Source organism: Simochromis diagramma, unplaced genomic scaffold (genome assembly GCF_900408965.1).
Source record: "Simochromis diagramma unplaced genomic scaffold, fSimDia1.1 OVJJ01000618.1, whole genome shotgun sequence".
In the NCBI taxonomy this organism is placed as follows: domain Eukaryota; kingdom Metazoa; phylum Chordata; class Actinopteri; order Cichliformes; family Cichlidae; genus Simochromis; species Simochromis diagramma.
The window spans coordinates 2631927-2650602 of NW_024387423.1; the positions used below are offsets into that span (position 1 = coordinate 2631927).

Consider the following 18676-nt stretch of genomic DNA (forward strand, 5'->3'; position numbering starts at 1 on the left):
AAATTTACATTATTGGGATTACGATAAAAAACATGGAAGATTCATAAGAAAATCTTTTAGAAAAAGCCTTATTGCTGGTTCTGCAAGCTGCAAATGCTGAGAGAAGAAGGGGCTGACAGCAGATCAGCCACTTCCTTTGTAATAAAAATGGAAAGCCCTAACACTGAGACTGGACGTTGTCGTCTATCTTGATTTATTCTATTCATTTGTGTCATTCCTAGAAAGTGTTTATCCAAGAAGTAGTAACATCTCATTTTATGTTGCCAAATACATACATCAGCCAACAACAGGATGAACAGTGGCTCAAGCTCTTAAATGAGTCTTTTTTTTCTCAGCCACCAAACCTTGGCGGTGTCTAGCTATGCAATGGTCAGTGCACTAAATTATGCTGTAATTATTCAGGTAAAAAATGGCCACTGACACCCCGTACATCCATTGGTCCTCCAGAAGGAGCAGCGGAGGGAGAGTGCTTGTCATGATAGATGAGCTGGATCTCTCCCAGTGTGCTCTAAAGGAGATGACATTCCCGGGTAGCTCTGGCCTTAGATTTTGGCTTCCTTCTCCGAGACTTTTGTAGGGAGGAGTCTGTGTGCTTCATTTACTGAAGCAGCGGGGAATAATATAGTGCCAGCGTTTGGATGTGTCAGGTCCCATATCTCTGGCTGTTCTATTAGAAATAGACCCCAGTGCGGGACAATTAACCCCTGGCCTCAGCAGCAGATCTGTGCAGTAACAGCCCAGCATGGGGCAATAAATCAAACCCAGAGGGTGATGCACACACTCCCACCCCTCCTGGTTGGCTGCTACCGTCACCCAATGGACCAAGCTTACATGATTGTAAATGTGCTCCTGTGCTATCATACAATCAGTGAAGGCTGTAGCGATATTGTAATAGGCTGGCCGTAGGCAAGGGCACCCTAAGTGTTTGTTTGTGCTGCAGTTCAATAAATTGGACTGGTGGTAACCTTTGAAACAAGACAGCAGCAACACACAATTTTATAAATCAGAAGGCTGGATGGTACTTTAAGCAGGTTAGCATGTCCGTCAAAGCATCTATTTGTCTCAATATGCCACTATATGGCTGCTAGTGTGGCTTTATATGGTTAATGTTGTTTTTGTCTGTTTTCAAGTGTAGTTTGGGACATTTGTTTTGCCTTTGTGAGGTGCTTGCCACATGACAGGAAGAAAGAGAAGAGGATTGAGTTGCTAAATTAGTCAGCGGGTTAACTTTTAGTGCCTTAACCTGATTTTTGTTTTTAAATCAGATATTCCCTTATCTAAGCCAGGAAACGGGAAATCTGTTCATTTCCATTCTATTTATTTATTTTTGCAAAAATATTTCAGGAACCAGAATGGTCCTATATACTCTGAAGTCTGTTAGAATAGGATATTTTTTACTGCTGTCAACATGACATCTATAATATCCCAAGTGTCATAGGGCAGCAGGCGGAGTACGCACTGGACAGGTCGTCAGTCTGTCAGTGGGCTACACAGAGACAAACAACCATTTGCACTCACAGTCATATTGATGGGTGGCAATTTAGAATCATCAACTAACCTAACCCACTAAGTGCATATCGGACCACATGCAAACTGCACACAGAAGGACTCTGGCCAGATGGTGAAGTCGAGCACAGGACCATCTTGCTGTGAGGCAATAGTCCTAACCACTGTGCCACCATGCTGCCCTACAATACAAGGATATTATAATTTTTTTTAATGAAATTGTTATGTGCACTATGCTTAGTCTCATGTTTTCCTCTTCAGACACAGATGATCCAGTCAGCAGTTTAGCGTGCCAGAATGAAACCCCCTTCTGTGCTCTTTGCCTACTAGTGCCATTTAATTTCAGTACTTAATATGCAGTAAGCTCAAATTTAAACAGCACAACACGCTGTCAATTAAAATGATATATTATGCTGTAAAAAATATACAAAAGACTGCTTTGATGCTCAACCTTTTCTGCTTTTCATACATGTTGAAGTAGCCTCTGCTCCATTTACAACAGTAGACTTTTAGAGCAAATAAGTATGTGAAAATGACTCAGATCTGTAACGTGGTCTACATCATCATGGAGCACAAGTTTTAACTCGTCAATGATGTCACGTTAGGGATGGTCTTTTCACTCGGGAGAGTGGTCGTTCCTCTCTAGCAGCCCATCACAGCAGATGTACCATCACTTGCAAAGCCAACAGACCGTGAGTGTAATTTCTTTAGAGACGACCTTCACAACTGCAGGATGCCACCAACAGCAGCCTCGAGTTGTAGCTGCAGTTCGACAAGCTGCAAGAAAGAGCTGTGCATCTCACCTTTGTAAGGAACTCTGATCTATCAATTATCAGACAAGCTGTTAATACACAGCAGGAATATTTCTAGGTTTTTTGGGGCAAGTCCTGCGATGCTTTGAAGTTTCTTTTTTATTTATTAAATGGTAGTTTTCACTCTGAAACAGGAGTGCTTTTAGATTTAATGAAAAGCTGGAATGGCACTGATCTGATCAACCCCCCCAAGTAGTGTCATCTCCACTGTCGTGGGATCAATGCCCTCGATGTGACAGTCAGTCAGCCTCTGATTTGATTATTTGCACTACAGCATTGAAAATCACCCACACACACCCAGAAACCACACCATGGGAAACAGGATAAAATAAAAATCAGATGCTACAATATTATTTGCCCTATAACTAACTAACTATAACAACTGGAGCGGTCACAATAGTAACAGAGTTATGATTCCTCACTACAGAAAGGCTGCATGTGTTTTTCTCTGCAGCCTGTCATACTGAAGCCATTTTTCAAAATTGAGGATTAGAGACAAAAGAGCAGCAATAAAGTTGTATATCACAGGGGTCACCTTCAGAACCTGCTTGTGGTTATTCCTGTCATTAGCGTGACTGTTTCGTGCTGTCCTGCTCCAATTAGTACTGACACAACCTCTGGTCTTATGACTGAGCAGTTCAAACTGCCCACTGTTAGAGTGTAATTCTCATGCCGATGGACTAATGTGAAATATGGCAACAGATGCAGAGAGCAACAACTGAAGCACATTATTCTGGACCCAAGGGCCATTAAAGCCATAGCTATTAAATATAATTTGAAAAAATTTGCTTTTTGGCGCATAGAATGGCAGGTTGTGAGGTATTATTATAATCACTACATTCCCCAGAGTGGCTGCTTTCTGCAAATGTTATTGCTATTTGTATATGCCTTTGTGAAAGGGCTTTAGGATGTGTAGTCTTGTTTGTCAATGCTTTATGGGAGGGGTATTTCGCCTCAGATTCAGGGGTAATCATTGCTTTTGCCAGGCTTTGTTTCTTTTTGTGCGAGTTTGAGGTAATTATCGCTCACATGGCTCGGGCTTATTGTTGGTTTGGTTGGAGAGAATTTATTCATATTAGAACAAGTTGGTGTGCTTGAAATGCACACTGAGAACGACATGGGGTTGAGCCTGCATTAAAATGTGACTGGTGGTCACATTGTTGATTTCTGACAGCAGTTTGTCTGCAAATTGCTACAACAGTGTTGTTTGATCACTTTATTGAATTTTAGCACAAATAATGTAGCATTCACAGTGAAACATCTTTGTAATTGTTATGGGTGAAAAAACGACTCTAGGAGAGACACAAGTTGCAATCCCTGTTACAGTTATTGTACCAATTTGTTACACCTAAGTTATTACTTGAAACCAGGGCTGTGTCGTTGGCATTGGCATCAACACTGAGCTGAGGCTATTTATTTGGCCAGAAAGGGTCGAGAGGTGGTGAGTGTGGCTTTGATGCACATCTAGTTGTGGCTGGCAGCTAAGATTGGAAGATGTAGGAGGAAGACATTGTGAAGCTGTGTTTGTTTTTCCCAGTTTCCATAAAAGGAAGAAGTCCCGGGGGGAATTTAAAAAACAGGTCACATTAAGTTGTGACTCATAAAATTACCATGACACTAAAGCTGAAACAATAACCGCTGCATTCTCTAGTTATGGCTTCTTAAACAAATATCTAGTTTATTGTTTTCTTATTCATCTTCAACACTAAATAGGCTGTTGATTTCAATGAAAGTAGAAAATGATGTATTAACCTGTGTGGAGTTTTAACCTTTGAGGTGAATCTGTCTTGATGTACTTTGTTTCTGTCACTGATGGTCAGTTGATGTTTTCCTCTCACCTTTTAGCTGCTGGCTGCACGTTCGAAGAGGATTCAGACCCTAATCTGTGTGACTTCACCCAAGGAGAGGAGGATGACTTTGACTGGCTGTTGTTTAGGACACAGAGTTCACCTTCTGCCAACTCTGACCTGCTGAAGGGTGAGTACTCTGTGCTCATGGTTCCCTGTCCTCTTTACTTTGTAGTGTTTTTAGACACTGAAACACACGAGCGTGCATGGGACACAGGCGCCCTGTTTTCATGTCTGGGAAATACATAGACTTGTTTGTATTAATGTGGCTGGCATTATCGGCCTTTAAAAATGTCCTGTGTCCGTTATGCATCAAATTTAATGAAGCCCTCACCCTGGTTTTATCTGCTTCCTGCTAACCCCAAGGATAATTTTATGTTAACCAGCCTCACAGGACTAATGGAAACCAGCATTTCCCTGCCATCATCTTCTCCACTGGTGGTTGCCAGAGGGTGATGGCATGCATAGTTTATAAGGCGCTCCTCCATCTCTGCATTAACAAATACCTACAGGGATCTGACAAAGAGAAGATTGCTGTTTCAGCTTCTCAGCATAAAATACCAGTGGCTGCAGTGCTCTCTCCGGTAAACTACTTCTACTGGGGGAAAACTTGGAATATGATTAAGAAATTGACCTCCCTCGGGTTTAACCAATCAATCAGTGTGTGATATGGTAATGAGAATGCAACAAATCCATGACACAGACGTACATTTAAGTGTTCATTTTACAAGAGGATGGGGAGAGCACTTGCACACTAAATAGGAGGAACCGTTTCTTTAAGCCTCAAAGAAAGCACTGGTATGATTTGTTGGTAGAACAGAGCTAATTCAGTAGACATAAAGACGGGGCAGCTAAGAGGAACAGATGGAGAGATGACAAGATAGGATACAATCAGATACATCATCTAAAAAGAAATAAATGCAGGCTTCAGGGAACATTCTGTCCGTTTGGAAACTATCAACTCAAGTAGCCTTTGAAAACGGTCAAAAACACCCTGCAGGGGTAATTTAAAAGCCGGGTACTTGTGGTTTTGATTTAAAGCATTAAAATCGCTTCTTGTCTGCAGGTGGTTATCCAAATACACTTCTGAACTCGATAAATCTCACATTTAATCCCAAATCACTCTTCATTCAGCCACACATCATCAGCATTCGAGCGAGAATCTGCCTGCAGCCGCCATCCAGTTCACAGCAGGCAATGAGATTATTAATTCTTTTCCCTTCGGGTTTAATTAAAACTTACTGCCATGGCATTTACAACAATCCAGAGCCATCAGTGGAACAGACCTGCACAGGTGGAATGAGGCAGGTAGCGTAATCTGCACACGACGGCTGTGAGCGTCAGTCCACGATCGATCCGTCGACCAGGAGACAAATTCTGTCTCATTTATTAGACGCTCATCCTTCAGCCCTGCACAAGAACCCGTGTATTATTCATGTTCCTCTCCTAAATGTTGTCACTGTATATTGACAGCAGCGTTTCTTCATTGTGTTATAACTTGACATTTTCTCTGCCGTGTTATTTAAGGCGGATAATCTTACCGCAGATACAGGCACAGGAAGTTTTTGTCTTTTTCTCCTCCTCTCTGACTTAATCCCCTTGTGTTGACTTCTAACCATGTATCACATTGGGCAGCTAAGGTGGGGGGAATAACAAGAGTTTATGAGATAAGGCTATTTACATTGGACCAGTATTAACTTTGCGGGGCTGAGAAATTGGTGTCGAGGGAAGATTAGTAAACACAGCTGAGATAGCAGCAGCTTGTGGCTCCCAGGAGAAATTAGAGACTACTGCTCCCATGAAAGACAAAATAGTCTTACAAAACAAAAAGAAAAAGGAAGAAAGAGCGCAGTGAGGTCTTAATAAGACTGGTCCTTTTTTTTTTTTATCACATCTTACTTTATTTGGAATTAGAGTTGAGATTTCTGGCTGATTTTTGATAATCTTTCATTCTTTTGCTTTTGTTTAAATGAACAAGTGAGGCGTGCAGGATGATAACCTTGTACGAGAAGAATGTGTTTGCATGTCAAGTGTACCTCATTTTCTGAAAGCCAGATTCATTAAGCTTGAAAAGTTATGGGTCTGCTGCAATATTCATTATACTGTATCAGGGTCGCCTTAAGCGAAAATCCATTAAATGGGGTTAAAAACAGCTAATGGTGATGTATTTAGCTTTCCTTGTTCACCTTGTTGGTGGAAGTGAAGTGAGTGATTGCCAGCTCCCTCGGTCCACACGCCAAAGTGTCCTTGGATGAGAAAATTGTGTGAAGCAGGCAAAGTAGAGCAAAAAGTATGGGGCACCTCGTAGGCCATTACAAAGCTCTAACAAGTACAGGGTCATTTTTGGAAAGAAGGGTGAAAAACTGAATGCAGACCCTGGATTCCTCACTCAGAATGTGAATACTTAAGAGCAGTGTTGCCAACTTAGCGACTTTGTCGCTATATTTAGCGAGTTTTCAGACCCCTTAGTGACTTTACTTCTAAAAAAAAGTCGCTAAAAAAAGACGTGAAAGTGCGTATCGCTTTTACTCTCAACAAGCAGCGGGTGCTGTAACACAATCAGTTCTTCTTTTACTCTTATGCTGTTTTGTGGATCACAAGGTTTAAGACTACTTATAAACACACACACAAAGTAACTCCACCAGAGTGCCTATTTCGGGTCACTTTTGCCGGTCCAAGCCCGGGTAAAGGAGCAGGGTTGGAATTGTGACATTAAAAAAACAATAATTGCTAAAAGAAATTTAATTTGTAGTTCTAAATAAACTCTAAATGCATTTAGGACATTTTTTACTCACTTTATGTCTCTTCCACGATGTTATTTCTCTCTCCAGCAACATAGGTTACAATTAGATTAGCATGACCAATTATGCAAATTAGGCGATGACGTCATTTAGCAACTTCTAGCGACTTTTAGGACAGCCAATAGTGATTTTCCTTACTGAGGAGTTGGCAACACTGCTTAAGAGTTCCTTTGTTTAAGGAATGTGCCAGTGGTGACTAAGAGGCTTCAAGAAAAAAACAACAGAAAGGGTGGATAATTGATCCTTGTGGCTGCATTTAAAAAGTAAAATACCTCAGCTGGTTAACACCTTGAATAACACGCCATTTCTTAGCATTTCATTTGTAAGACTTGGCTCCAAATCAGCATTTTCTGATCACTGTTATCAAAACCTGCTACTACAGTCAAAATACAGCGTGACAGGGATGTCAGAGTTTCAGGTGTGTAATGCAAAAGCAAAGAGCCTCATGTCTTTCATGACATCCATGTAAACGTGGCGTTCTTCTGTAGCCTCAAAGTAATATCACCGATATTTTGAGAAATATTACGATAAAGATATTTCTGATAGTGTAGAAAAAGAAACAAGATCTGTGATTGCAGCTTACAGACGGCAGCATTTATTAGTGCAGATAAAATTAATTTCCATCTTTCTTTTCCAACTGTTTGCTGTCATTATGTGAACCTATTAAAACTAAGTGGCAGCAGGAGGAGGATTATAGCGACGTAGCATAAGTTAACTGTCAATGCAAAAGAAGCTTACGTAGTGTTTTGAATGAAAATCATGAAAGTCAAACTACAACACAGCTGCTTTAGTCTAACGGTAACTAAAGTAAGTGAAATATGTAAAGTTTAGGAGCTGCACAATGTTGTTGCATAATAAAACTGAAATAAAAAAATATTTCCTGCCTATGATGGTGGGTTCAGCTTTTTAATCAGCTGCTTAAAGCTACTTTCCGTCCACTGTTTGCTCTTCCTGTCATACAAAGTGTAACGGGCAAATGCTCCAGTGATGCTGGTGGAGTCGTTTGTTTCCATTTGCGTTACGCATCACCAGCTGCTAGCATCTCCTCCTTACATGCCTTTATAGCAGACTCAACGGTCCTTTTGTGCCTCAAGGTTTGTTGAAACAGGTTTGTTGTTTCCACCTTTAGTGAGACACTTTTCTAACTAGCTGCTCTCACTCTCAGACATGTCTGGGCTTGTCTCGTCATTGTGTGTTAGAGAAAGGAATTGTATCGGTGATATTTCAGTAAGACACTTTATATCATGTAAAAATGTATACAGATATTAGGACAGCCCCACCCACCCCCAAGTCAAGTGCGAGGCATACTGTAAGGGCTGAAATGTTTCCCACAAACTTTCTGCCTCAGCAGCCGTACAGGCCAGACAGTGTCTCTTGGATGTGCAGTTTTTGGGACAGTTTTCAGCTGAGTCACGCAGAAAAACTTTGACAGTACTAAAACAAAGTGTTGAATATGCTGCCGCTTTAGTCTCACCATCCTTTGCATGCTAATCCCTCGCGCTCCTCTCATCTTTTTTGTAAATGTTTTCTTTCCAGCAGCACACATCCACTGAAGATCCTGTTTCTGTCTAAATCCGTCTCCGTGTTTCTGCTACACTGCAAAAAGCTACGGAGTCAATTTATTGACTGTGTACCTTATTTTATTAGCTAGCAGTGCAGAAGTCTTGGACATAAATGCCCGAGAGACCTTTAATAGACTTTATAGTTCGATTGGACCTCGGGTCAAAGAAAGGTTGAGACTTGTATGAACTATGGCTTTAAGTATTGTTGTAGAGTTAGAGTCTGGTCAGCTGGTACGTACTGCAGCAGTGTACACAATGTAATGACCTGAACAGAGCTAATTCATACAGTGAAATGTGCATCCACCTGTATTTCCAGCCTGATTTCCTCTACTGGGCAGCCATTCTGGTCTTTATCCGTCTCCTCTCACCTCTGTTTGGCCTCAGCTCCACACTACAGATCAGCTCCACATTATGGTGCGTGTCATTGAGAATGACCTGAGATCCTTCTGCATGTGTGAAAAGATCCTTACTGGTTCTACCTTTTCTGCCTCTCCACCATTCCCTCAGGCGTATTTTGCCTTGCTGTAGGTGGAGAAAAGTCTTCCATAGCGATCATGCAGATACTATTTGACTGTTTTAGGAGAAAGCAAGTGTAAAAAATACACAGCTGCTTTCTATTCATGTTCTTTTTTATCTTCTGATTAATCAGTTCAGTTTAAAACCAGCGACTCATTACTGGTTTTACTGCATTAGGTGTAGCTGACTTTAAACTGAAGATAGCCGTCTGATCCCTGGAGGAGACACAAATCCCTCTGGGGTTGCATCATGAAGGGAATCCGGTATTCAAAATCTGCTAAATCAAACATGCGGAGCTACCCGCTGTGGTGATTACCCCATGTGAATACGGCAGCAGCCGAAAGTAACTTTTTATTTGAAGACAGTCATTTTGTTCAAAAACTGCATTTTTTGGTGTTGCATAACTGATCAGTTATGGTGATGGGACACTGTTTGTTCAAGATGTCATTACAGCGATGAAGTGCATGCTGGGGGTAAAATCTAAAGTCGTCACTCTAACACTTGTTTAATATCGTTAAAGTACGTTTCTTAATCCGAACAATGTGTGGGAGACATTTCATGGTTACTGATTATTATTCATGTTTGTGTAATCTTCATGCATTTTATGTTATGCTCTGTGTGCTCGAGTCAAGCTCACTTCAGCCTTGTGTGTTGTTGTGAGAAGAAGAAGAATGGACCCAGATGTTCTGCTGGAGTGGGTAATGTTTTGGCTTGGAGTGCTGGATCAGCACTATCTGGGCTGTTTTGGTAAACCAGTGTTCTAGTAAGATTATTTCCCACTGACTACACGCTGTTAGAAGGCCCAGGGGGCTCTGAAGGCAAGAGGGTTAGCTGCTGTATCCTGTTTCGCCTCTGCTGGGAGAGGAGAGGGGAGACAGAAACTGTGCAGTAGGAGCTTTAATTTCATTCTGACTCTTTTGTCTTTGGAGACGTGCGGTTGTGCGCATACTAAAGCCTGCAGATGCGTTTCTGCAAATCCTACAGTTTTCGTGCCTCACCTTAAACGAGTAGTTTAATGCCTGAGCCTAAACAAACCGTGAGTGAAAATGAACATAAACAGTGAGTGAATGTGAAACGTAAAGGTGTCCCAGAGGTAATTCAGACTCCAATAATCCTGCGCGAGAGTCGGGAGAATTTTGTGTCCGCAGCTCGTTTATGTCACTTTTGATATCTCAAATGTCAATAGCTGATGGATTTGTTTGTTTGCAAAGCTAGACCTCCCCCTTACTCTTTGAAAACAATTACAATTTCCTTCTGATGTGTTGCAGTGTTTTTTTGTTTTGGGGAGAAAAATAGGTGAGGACGGACCTGAAAGGGTGAGCAAAAATATGAAGGCCAGAGTCACAGCTGAGTAAATCTTAATAAAAAAAAAAAAAATGTCGCGCAATAGCCGAAGTGACTTATCAGCTTTACAGAGAAGGCTCGCCTACAAGGCTAAAACTGTGTCATGATGAATGAAATCAGAGATGAGATAAAGTAGTCTGCTGTTTGTTTTCTGGGATGGTGATGCATCTTTTGTTCTTGAAGGGTTTGGGGGGAACCTTTTAACATTGCACAGCCATATTTATCATTTGGCTTGGGTTACAGAGGACAGCATTTCATTTTAAAGGAGACGAGTCCGGTCTTCTGGTAGGCTCTGCGTGTTTCACTCCAGCCAAACGTTCCACCAGCTGATTTTACTAATTAACACACCTTCAATCAGAGAGGCAGGAAATAATTAGTGAAATCAACTGTGGTATTTGCTAGAAAACCTTCCGCGGCTTGGAAGGGGAGCTACTGGCTCACTGGGATAATTGCTTAAGACTCATTACTTCGAGGCAAAGGACATCATATTCATTGATCACTGATGTATAATATAAATGTCTGAAAGCCCAGTGTCCTTTTAAAGCATCTCAAAAATGCTGTAACTACACAGCAGCTTTTAAAATATAACCGATTAATTGAATTGCTATTCAGGGAAGCGAGCAGCTGCTCCCTTTATGCCTCCTCAACAAGGTAAGGGCGATTCATTAATGTGAATGATAGAGACACATTTGGGAAACGCAGACATTTTGCCAATCACTGAAGCCTGCAGTCCAGCTGAAGTATACTCTGTGACCAGTCTTTTTTTTTAATTCTTTGTTTTTCACTCACCCACACAGGTACCCAGATGATAGGAAGGCATGATAATGCAGCCCCCTTTGGCTGGTTTCTGTCTAATTAGTGTCACTTTAGAGGGGTAGCTAGAGGGCTTTTATGTGCAAGGTTGCAGTTTAAATAATATAATTGGAGGTGTAGCTAAATACACTTTCTAGGTGAACCACCTTAACTCATGTGAGATAAAATAACCGGCCACTTGAAGAGTGTATTAGTACAGCTTTTGAAAATGGCTATGTGGGTGTCAGCTGCAGTAACTTTTGTATTTGACACACTTGAGTAGTTAGATATTTTTTCCTGCTCTTTTAACAATGTAATGTAGTCACATTTATTTTTTTAGTCTTATGGACCACTCATGGCGCTTTAGACTACAAGTAATTTTTTTTTACTGCATTCATATAACAATTTATTCTTTGCACTTCATCTATCTCACATCCATGAAGACTGTGGAATCCAGTCTTTAAGTGATAACGTGACGAAACCTGCTTCCGGGTCCAAACTACTTTGTGTTTATTAAGGCTGTTGTGTTTTTAACCTGTTTTAAAGCTTTGTATCTTGCTCTATTAAATCTGAACATGTCCCTAAAACAGTCAGTGATCACTGCCGGCCTCTCTTGGTTTTTATCATCACTATTCATTTTAAAGCTTAGTTTTTAAAACCTTACGATGTAACTACAGCCCAGCCCATGAAGCGGTATCTTAATTACTAACCTGTGGATAGATTATCTTGGTTGTTCTCCTCACTAAAGTTTGGTCCGTTTACAGCATCCTGCCATGCAATTACATTTGTCCCTAACCATTGGGAACCCTCATGTGAACTTTTATCGACTGGGAAAAAGTTAGCTTTCATCCTCCAGCTTCACTGTGCTAATGTGTTCATATTATGCTAACCTTAGCTGTGTAGCTGGCCACCACGTAGCACATCATTATATACCAGCTAGCCTAACTTCAGTAACCCTACAAAAGTCACAACTGTTTAGTTTTCTGTCTTAATTTATGTCTGAAGTGAAAGCAGAGCTGTACATTTGAATTTTTTCAGAAGTCTCTCAGTCAGAACATGTTATATGATGCTTAGCATGGAAGTTAGCTCGCTAGTTTCCATCTAACTTCTAACTCCGTTAAATTTCATAAATTCCGTTTTCGTGAATGCTTGGATGTTAAACTTAATTGTTACACCTGGTAGAGCAACCACACTGATCAATTTATTAAAGATGAAAGAATTTAGACCGTTTGTAACTCTCAGTAATGCCACAGTGTTTGTTTGACTTTGGGACGTGAAACAGAGTCTGGACCCGGAAGTCAAGTCAGGTAGCACATTTAAAAGACATCAAGTGTTGGCCAAAGTGCTGAACAGAGGGATAATATAATGAAAAGAATTAAAATAGATAAGATGAAAACATTATACAAAAACATTGTAAGACATCCATATCTGTTTGTGAAAAATATGTGTAAATGCAAATATGCACATACAAAAATTTACACATTCACACACAAGCATACATACGTGAACATAAGTTACATGTATACACATACACATGCAAACATCATCCAATGAGATAAAAGACCACAATAGCTAAAACAGAATAAGAGGTGTCAGAGAGATGTGAAAGCCTTGACAAATAGGTAGGTCTTCAGATTGGATTTGAAATGGCTAGTGCCGTCAGACCTGAACTTGCAGTAAGCTGTAGTACTCCACACAGACAAACTCTGGCCAGGATTCGAACAAGGAAGTGTTACAAATGATGTTTAAATACCTGTTCTTGGATTGAGTTTATGTTGTGATGCACTTTCTTTTCTGTCTGCCTTTTTTTTCCCTTCTGTGCAACTCATAATGGTCTAAAAAGCTTGATTATTGGTTCTGCACTAGTTTTACAGAGCACTGCGGGGTAATTTGAGGACACTATATATGGTGTAGCAATACTCACTAAACATTTGGACAGCACTGCAAAATAGCTAACTCAATAAAACTCAATAGACCACTATATAGTAAGCACAGAGTGAGTTCAGACACATTTCTAGGAAACGGTTGGAGAATGTGAGTGTGAAATACACATTATTTAAACTAATATTTTCACGTAATATAAACACAAAACCCAGTTACTGTGTTGATATCGATATTCTAGTTTAGCATAAGCTCACAGCTCAGAGCTGCGGTCAGAAGAATACTTGCAAAACTGAATGAATCATTTAATCCAACAGAGTCTTTCTGCTGCTGTTTTAGTAAGCAGAAGATTAACAGAGTTAAAGCATCTTTGTGAATCAAATGTGGATGCTTGAATGAAGTTAAAAGACATTTTTACTACTGCCTGCTGTCTTTGAACATGTTCTTTAAATATTTGAAGCTCTCTTTCTTCTTCTGATATCCTCCTCTTTTCTGCTAATCACACATTCTCTCTTTGGCGATCTGGAGATTGGAATTGGCTTTGTATATGTGCCTAGTGCGGACGGCTGTGTGCTACTGGATATCTCCCAGCCTCTGTGCTCTCCTCTGCTCCTCCGTGTTCATACTTTGCTCCAACTCTCTTGAAATCTCTGCAGATCACAGGTTCTGGAAAGTTGTTTGAAACCAGACCACATTGCTATTTCTTAAAATTCTGTTTGTGCACAGGACTGAATCGAGCCTTCCCAATACATATGAATTAAAAATGGGAGGGAAAATGTAAAGAGAAGGAAAAACTCCTCGTTTGCAACTGCAGTAACTCATTCATTAGCCATATAGCAGTTTGAATATAGAGAGTAAAGCATGTCTGAGCACTTGAACACTGGCAGATGAGATGAATGCAAATTTGTTACTTTGATAACATTTTATTAATTAAAAAATGTTCATGGTTTTGACAGCTCTGACGGTATTTTGCTCAAAGCAAAGACTTTAGGGATGCAGTCTCTCATTCTGGCATCATCAGGCACTACAATTAAATCATGGAAAACTTCAGCTTTTGCAGTGATTTATTAAAAGTGTATCTTGACATAATTTTCTCCAAAACATCAACACACCTTATCAAGATAGCATCTGATGTCTTGCTTTGAGCATTTAAATCTGTTTTACACTCTTTGTGAAGAGAAATCTTTGTAATTAGTGAGTAAAAAGGGATGTAGTTGGTCAGGTTTAGGACACTATTGGCTCTAGCACAGTATTAACAGGTCATTGTTGCATTTTGTTGTTGAGCTGCATCTTTGTTTAGAATTGTCTGCTTTTATTTAGGCTTACTCTGAATAATTATGTATGACATTGTGCCTCATAAATAAGCTCAAACATGAGCTTGTGACACAGTAGACCATAAAATAGACCTGCACTTTGTATGCAGCTTCGTTGCTAAAGGTGAGGAACAGGGTTCCTTATCAGCAAATAAAGGTTTGACAAACAAACTCCGCAGTTAATAAACAAAGTTTTATATATTGCAGAACACAAGGTTGCCAAGGTTGTGCACACACCAATTATATCAGTGTTGGATGATGCTACAGCCTACAATTTATATCCAGAGCAGGATGCCGTGTGCCATTTAATCAGCCTAATACGAAAGTTACTGAAGTAACAGTGAATGCGCCTAGTGTGTGTTGGGCTGAGATTTCTGGGACTCAAAAAGTTTACTTTATAAATCCTTTTGTGACTATCTCCCTCACCTTAAACACGGTCTGTTATGCTAATTTCCACTTGTGCAGTTGTAGTCCTAGTTTCTAGTAGAATAATCCTTAACTATCTTTAATAGCCCCTCACTTATCTCTTAGCTGAAAAGAGGTGTTTTCTTTCTCTTCCCTCCTGCCAACTTTCTTCTGGTTGGCTGCTGCTCACAAACAGAAGTTTTGAACGGCAGGTGGGCGTAGCTTCTGTACTCACATTCAGAGTGTGCCTGAGATCACCATTTTAAATGTTACTTGCTCCCACTGACATTATAGACCAGTGAATCTGAAAGTGTGTACAATGTTCAGTTACATATTTATATAAATGGATTTATTTATACAAAAAGTGAATAAGAAACCTAATTACTGCTCTTGTATTGACGTTTGTGTCCCAGTGGCGGGTGGGTTGCATATTTGCCTTAACTCTTTGCATATGACTGGGTTGCAATTGCGATTTATAGCTAACAGCCTGTGTTTTTGTTTTTTTTTATGCTTTTTGAATAACATTTTCAAGGAAATTGTTTTTCTCTCTTAATTTGATTAAAGTGAAGATTTAAGATTGGGTGGGCCCCGTGGGAATTTGTGAATTTTAAGTGGGCTGCTCTCCTCTTGACTTTGAGAATGGCTGTTTCAGCCCTGACACAAAAGCTTGAGCTTTAACTAAGGAATTACTTGCACAAACGTGACAGCATGCAAAAACCAATTTCAAAGCTTCCAGATTAACATACAAAAACTGATTTCATTTATCTGTCTTTCTTTATTTTCTATGAATTTTTAACTTAAACTTGTCAAACTGTGTACTTTCTTTGAATGATTGTAGTTTAGTACTGAGCATGAGTCATTTCTAACATGCTCATAAATGATTAAACATCCATCAAAGATTCTACTAAATTTCCATGAACAGTTGCAATCGACTTGGCGTTATTGCCACGGGGTAAAGATGAAGCAGTCACCAGTGCTGAGGAGGCAAATTTCGCTGGCTGATCGCACCAGTAGGAATGTGTGGCTGCACTGAGCCGGGATTTTACCCTTATATCCAAGGGGTATTCTGGAGGATTTGGGGCAAAGTAGTAATTTACAGCTTAGGCATCAGAAACTGTTTTTTAAACTACATGTTTCATAGTTTTGAGAGATATTTACAGGCGGTGAAGATAAGACAACAAACATCGGAAACATTTGTCCAGTCCAGTCTTTGTTCGACTGTCTTTGGCTAGCTTTACCCAAACAGATATGCTGATGTCTTTTTTTTTAAAAACTTTTGTAACAGCATCAAATATGTGACATGAAAAAAAAAAACAAAGTCTGGATTCCTTTTAAAGAATGATTTTTGGTGAAAAATGCAAAGACTTCCGAAGACTCATATGGATGTGAGTCAAAGAGTATAGAGGATAGATTTTTGGTTTTGGTCTGGTGTTGTGTTGATGATGGCACCAACAAAATGGAAACAGCCCACTGGTGCACAAAACAGAAAAAGGCACGGTAAGGCGAGGGAGAACGTATCAGCGACAAAAATGGTAAGGGAGTACCTACCCATGTGTAGCCGACACTTTATCAGCAGGCTTGGATAACTGAGAGTTTACTTCTGCAGAAAATTGTACTTAGAGCAAAGATAATGTAACCTATATCAGACCTCTGCAGTTATTTAATGAAAGAAGGGGGAAAAAAAACTTGTCTCTCCTCTGGTTTGTTCCAATTCCTGACATATACATCCCTCATACATTAAACTCATTTTGCTGTGGGATGAGAATGTTGCAGTTATCGCTGCTGACTCGCCATTTGAGAGGCATTATTCTCTGGCGTTTGCTTCATTTTCATTGTTAGGTTGACTGCTTTTCTAAAGGGAAATAAATGTTGTAGCGATCTCCTGTGGGAGTGTGAATCCACCACCATCTGCTTATAAATGCAGTGCCCTCTAGGACTCGGTTCATTCTTAAAAAAAAGTCCCAGTGGGGAGAACTAGTTGCAACTCTTCACAGAGCACAACAGCACAAAAGCATGCATCCCTGCACTTTAAATCTCACAAGCACAAAGCATCTGAAAATGATTCGGTCATTGTTTCAAAACATATTATTTGTTGAGTCCTGGAAATAAAGGTGTCTACATGTGCTATATTTACATCAGCTGTCACTTTGGCTCACCAGTTGATGGATGTATCATTTAGGACTGAAACTGCCGTATATGTTTCATACCTGGGGGGCAAGAGAATTGCAGAGATAAATATCCCTGCAAATGGCATGAGCACAATTTGTATGCAGCTATTGATCCTGAGCTGTGAGACTTAATGATTTCTGTGCTCTTTTTTTCTTCTTCTGTAGACATAGTGGGTGGCAATCTAGTTACCAGTAGAGGTTCTGAGTGTAGGTTATTTCATCACCATTTGTTGAAATAACATTGATTTGAGATGTAGGATCCTCTTGAGTTAGCATCTGGTTGGAGGCTCATGAAGTGCCAAAAGGGTCCTTTATAGAATAATAGAGTGGGGACAAAACATTTCATTCCTCTTCTTCATGTTCCCGGGTAATGTCTTATCCATGCCTGACATTCGCATTCACACACTTCCTCTCAGGTGCAATTTAACTCAGCATTGTTACCATAATAACTCTTGTCGTGCACAACAGTCTGTCAGTAATTGATATGTAGGCACTGCTTCTGGGTGGAGCCATTTGCATTAAATCGTGTTAACTGATATGATAATGAATGTGAAAGGCCTGATGCAAGCGGAATGACTAACTAGAGATGGATGGCTATTTGAATTATACACAATAAGTAATATATTATATCAGGTCTCAGGGGTGCAGAGCTCTCCCTGAATTTGTTGCCTGTCTTTTACTCAGATCAGCCCGAGCTGCCTGAATATAAATAGTCTGCATCAGATCTGGCATCCCTTTCTTCACTTCACTCCCGTCCTTAATGATATCTGATATGGAGGGAAATCAGCACATGTGGAAATAGATGGTAGAAGCGAGCTGAAATATAACTCCTAACTAACACAGCTCTGTGTTAGTTAGGAGTGACAACAGTAATATCTCAGATCTGACTGATGAAATATCTGCACCGCTTCTCATGTTGGCCGTCTGTTTAATATGTGTGACCACCTCTAAGCTTTTAAGCAGACTGTTGATAATTGGCTTCTCTTGCTTCACCAAACTGTATTATTCTCTATTAACACATATGAAGCGTATTGCCTTTCAGATAAGTTATTGTAGTGTGAAAGACGTGACGGTGGTAAGGCTTGGATGAAGAAGGGACGCCACAGATGACTGAAGACAAAGATGAATTCAAACTTTATTTAAAATTATCTTTTTTCTTTGTGTGTTTAAAACACTGTCATGCCTAAATGGGTTAAAGAATTTACTGACACCCTTTTATAAGTATTCCAGTGAATGATTTCCTGCTTTTGCAAAGGTCATAGTGTATTAAGGGAAAAAATATGAGATTACAGACTTTAATTAAAGAATTTTAAAGTATACTGTCTATAATAAAAATAAATATTTGTCAGTATTTGGAGTTAGCACCTTTGAAATCCTTAAATCAAAGTTTATTTAAGCATTGTAGTGCACAGACTTTGAGCTGGTTCCAGGTACTGACAGGTGCCCAGAGGCATCATACTTTGTATTGACAGAGAAAAGTTTCTCGATGTTGCTGTGTTGTATTTTACTCCTGCAGCTGCAAACCATTATTAAAAAATCACATGAAAATGTCAAATACTGAAAATATTATTTTAACAATGTTGTGCACGTGGCTTTCAGCTTAAGATTTTAAAGGTGGATATATACACCCACCATTTCTTTATTTTTCAGTAAGTAAATGAAAGTAAATGAAAAATATGACCTCAATAATGTTGAGGTCCAGACTCAGTCCATGACTGATAGTGTTTCA

The 18676-nt window shown here is 39.9% G+C and overlaps 1 protein-coding gene across 4 annotated transcripts in view; it reads left to right on the top strand.

Annotated features, from left to right (window-relative positions):
- ptprub (protein tyrosine phosphatase receptor type Ub) overlaps nt 1–18676 on the top strand; it is a 190084-nt gene that overhangs the window by 50141 nt on the left and 121267 nt on the right. For all 4 annotated transcript variants that reach the window (XM_040012818.1, XM_040012819.1, XM_040012822.1 and 1 more), the window contains exon 2: nt 4164–4295. In XM_040012818.1, the coding sequence (XP_039868752.1) occupies nt 4164–4295 (132 nt within the window). The remainder of the gene's footprint in view (nt 1–4163; nt 4296–18676) is intronic.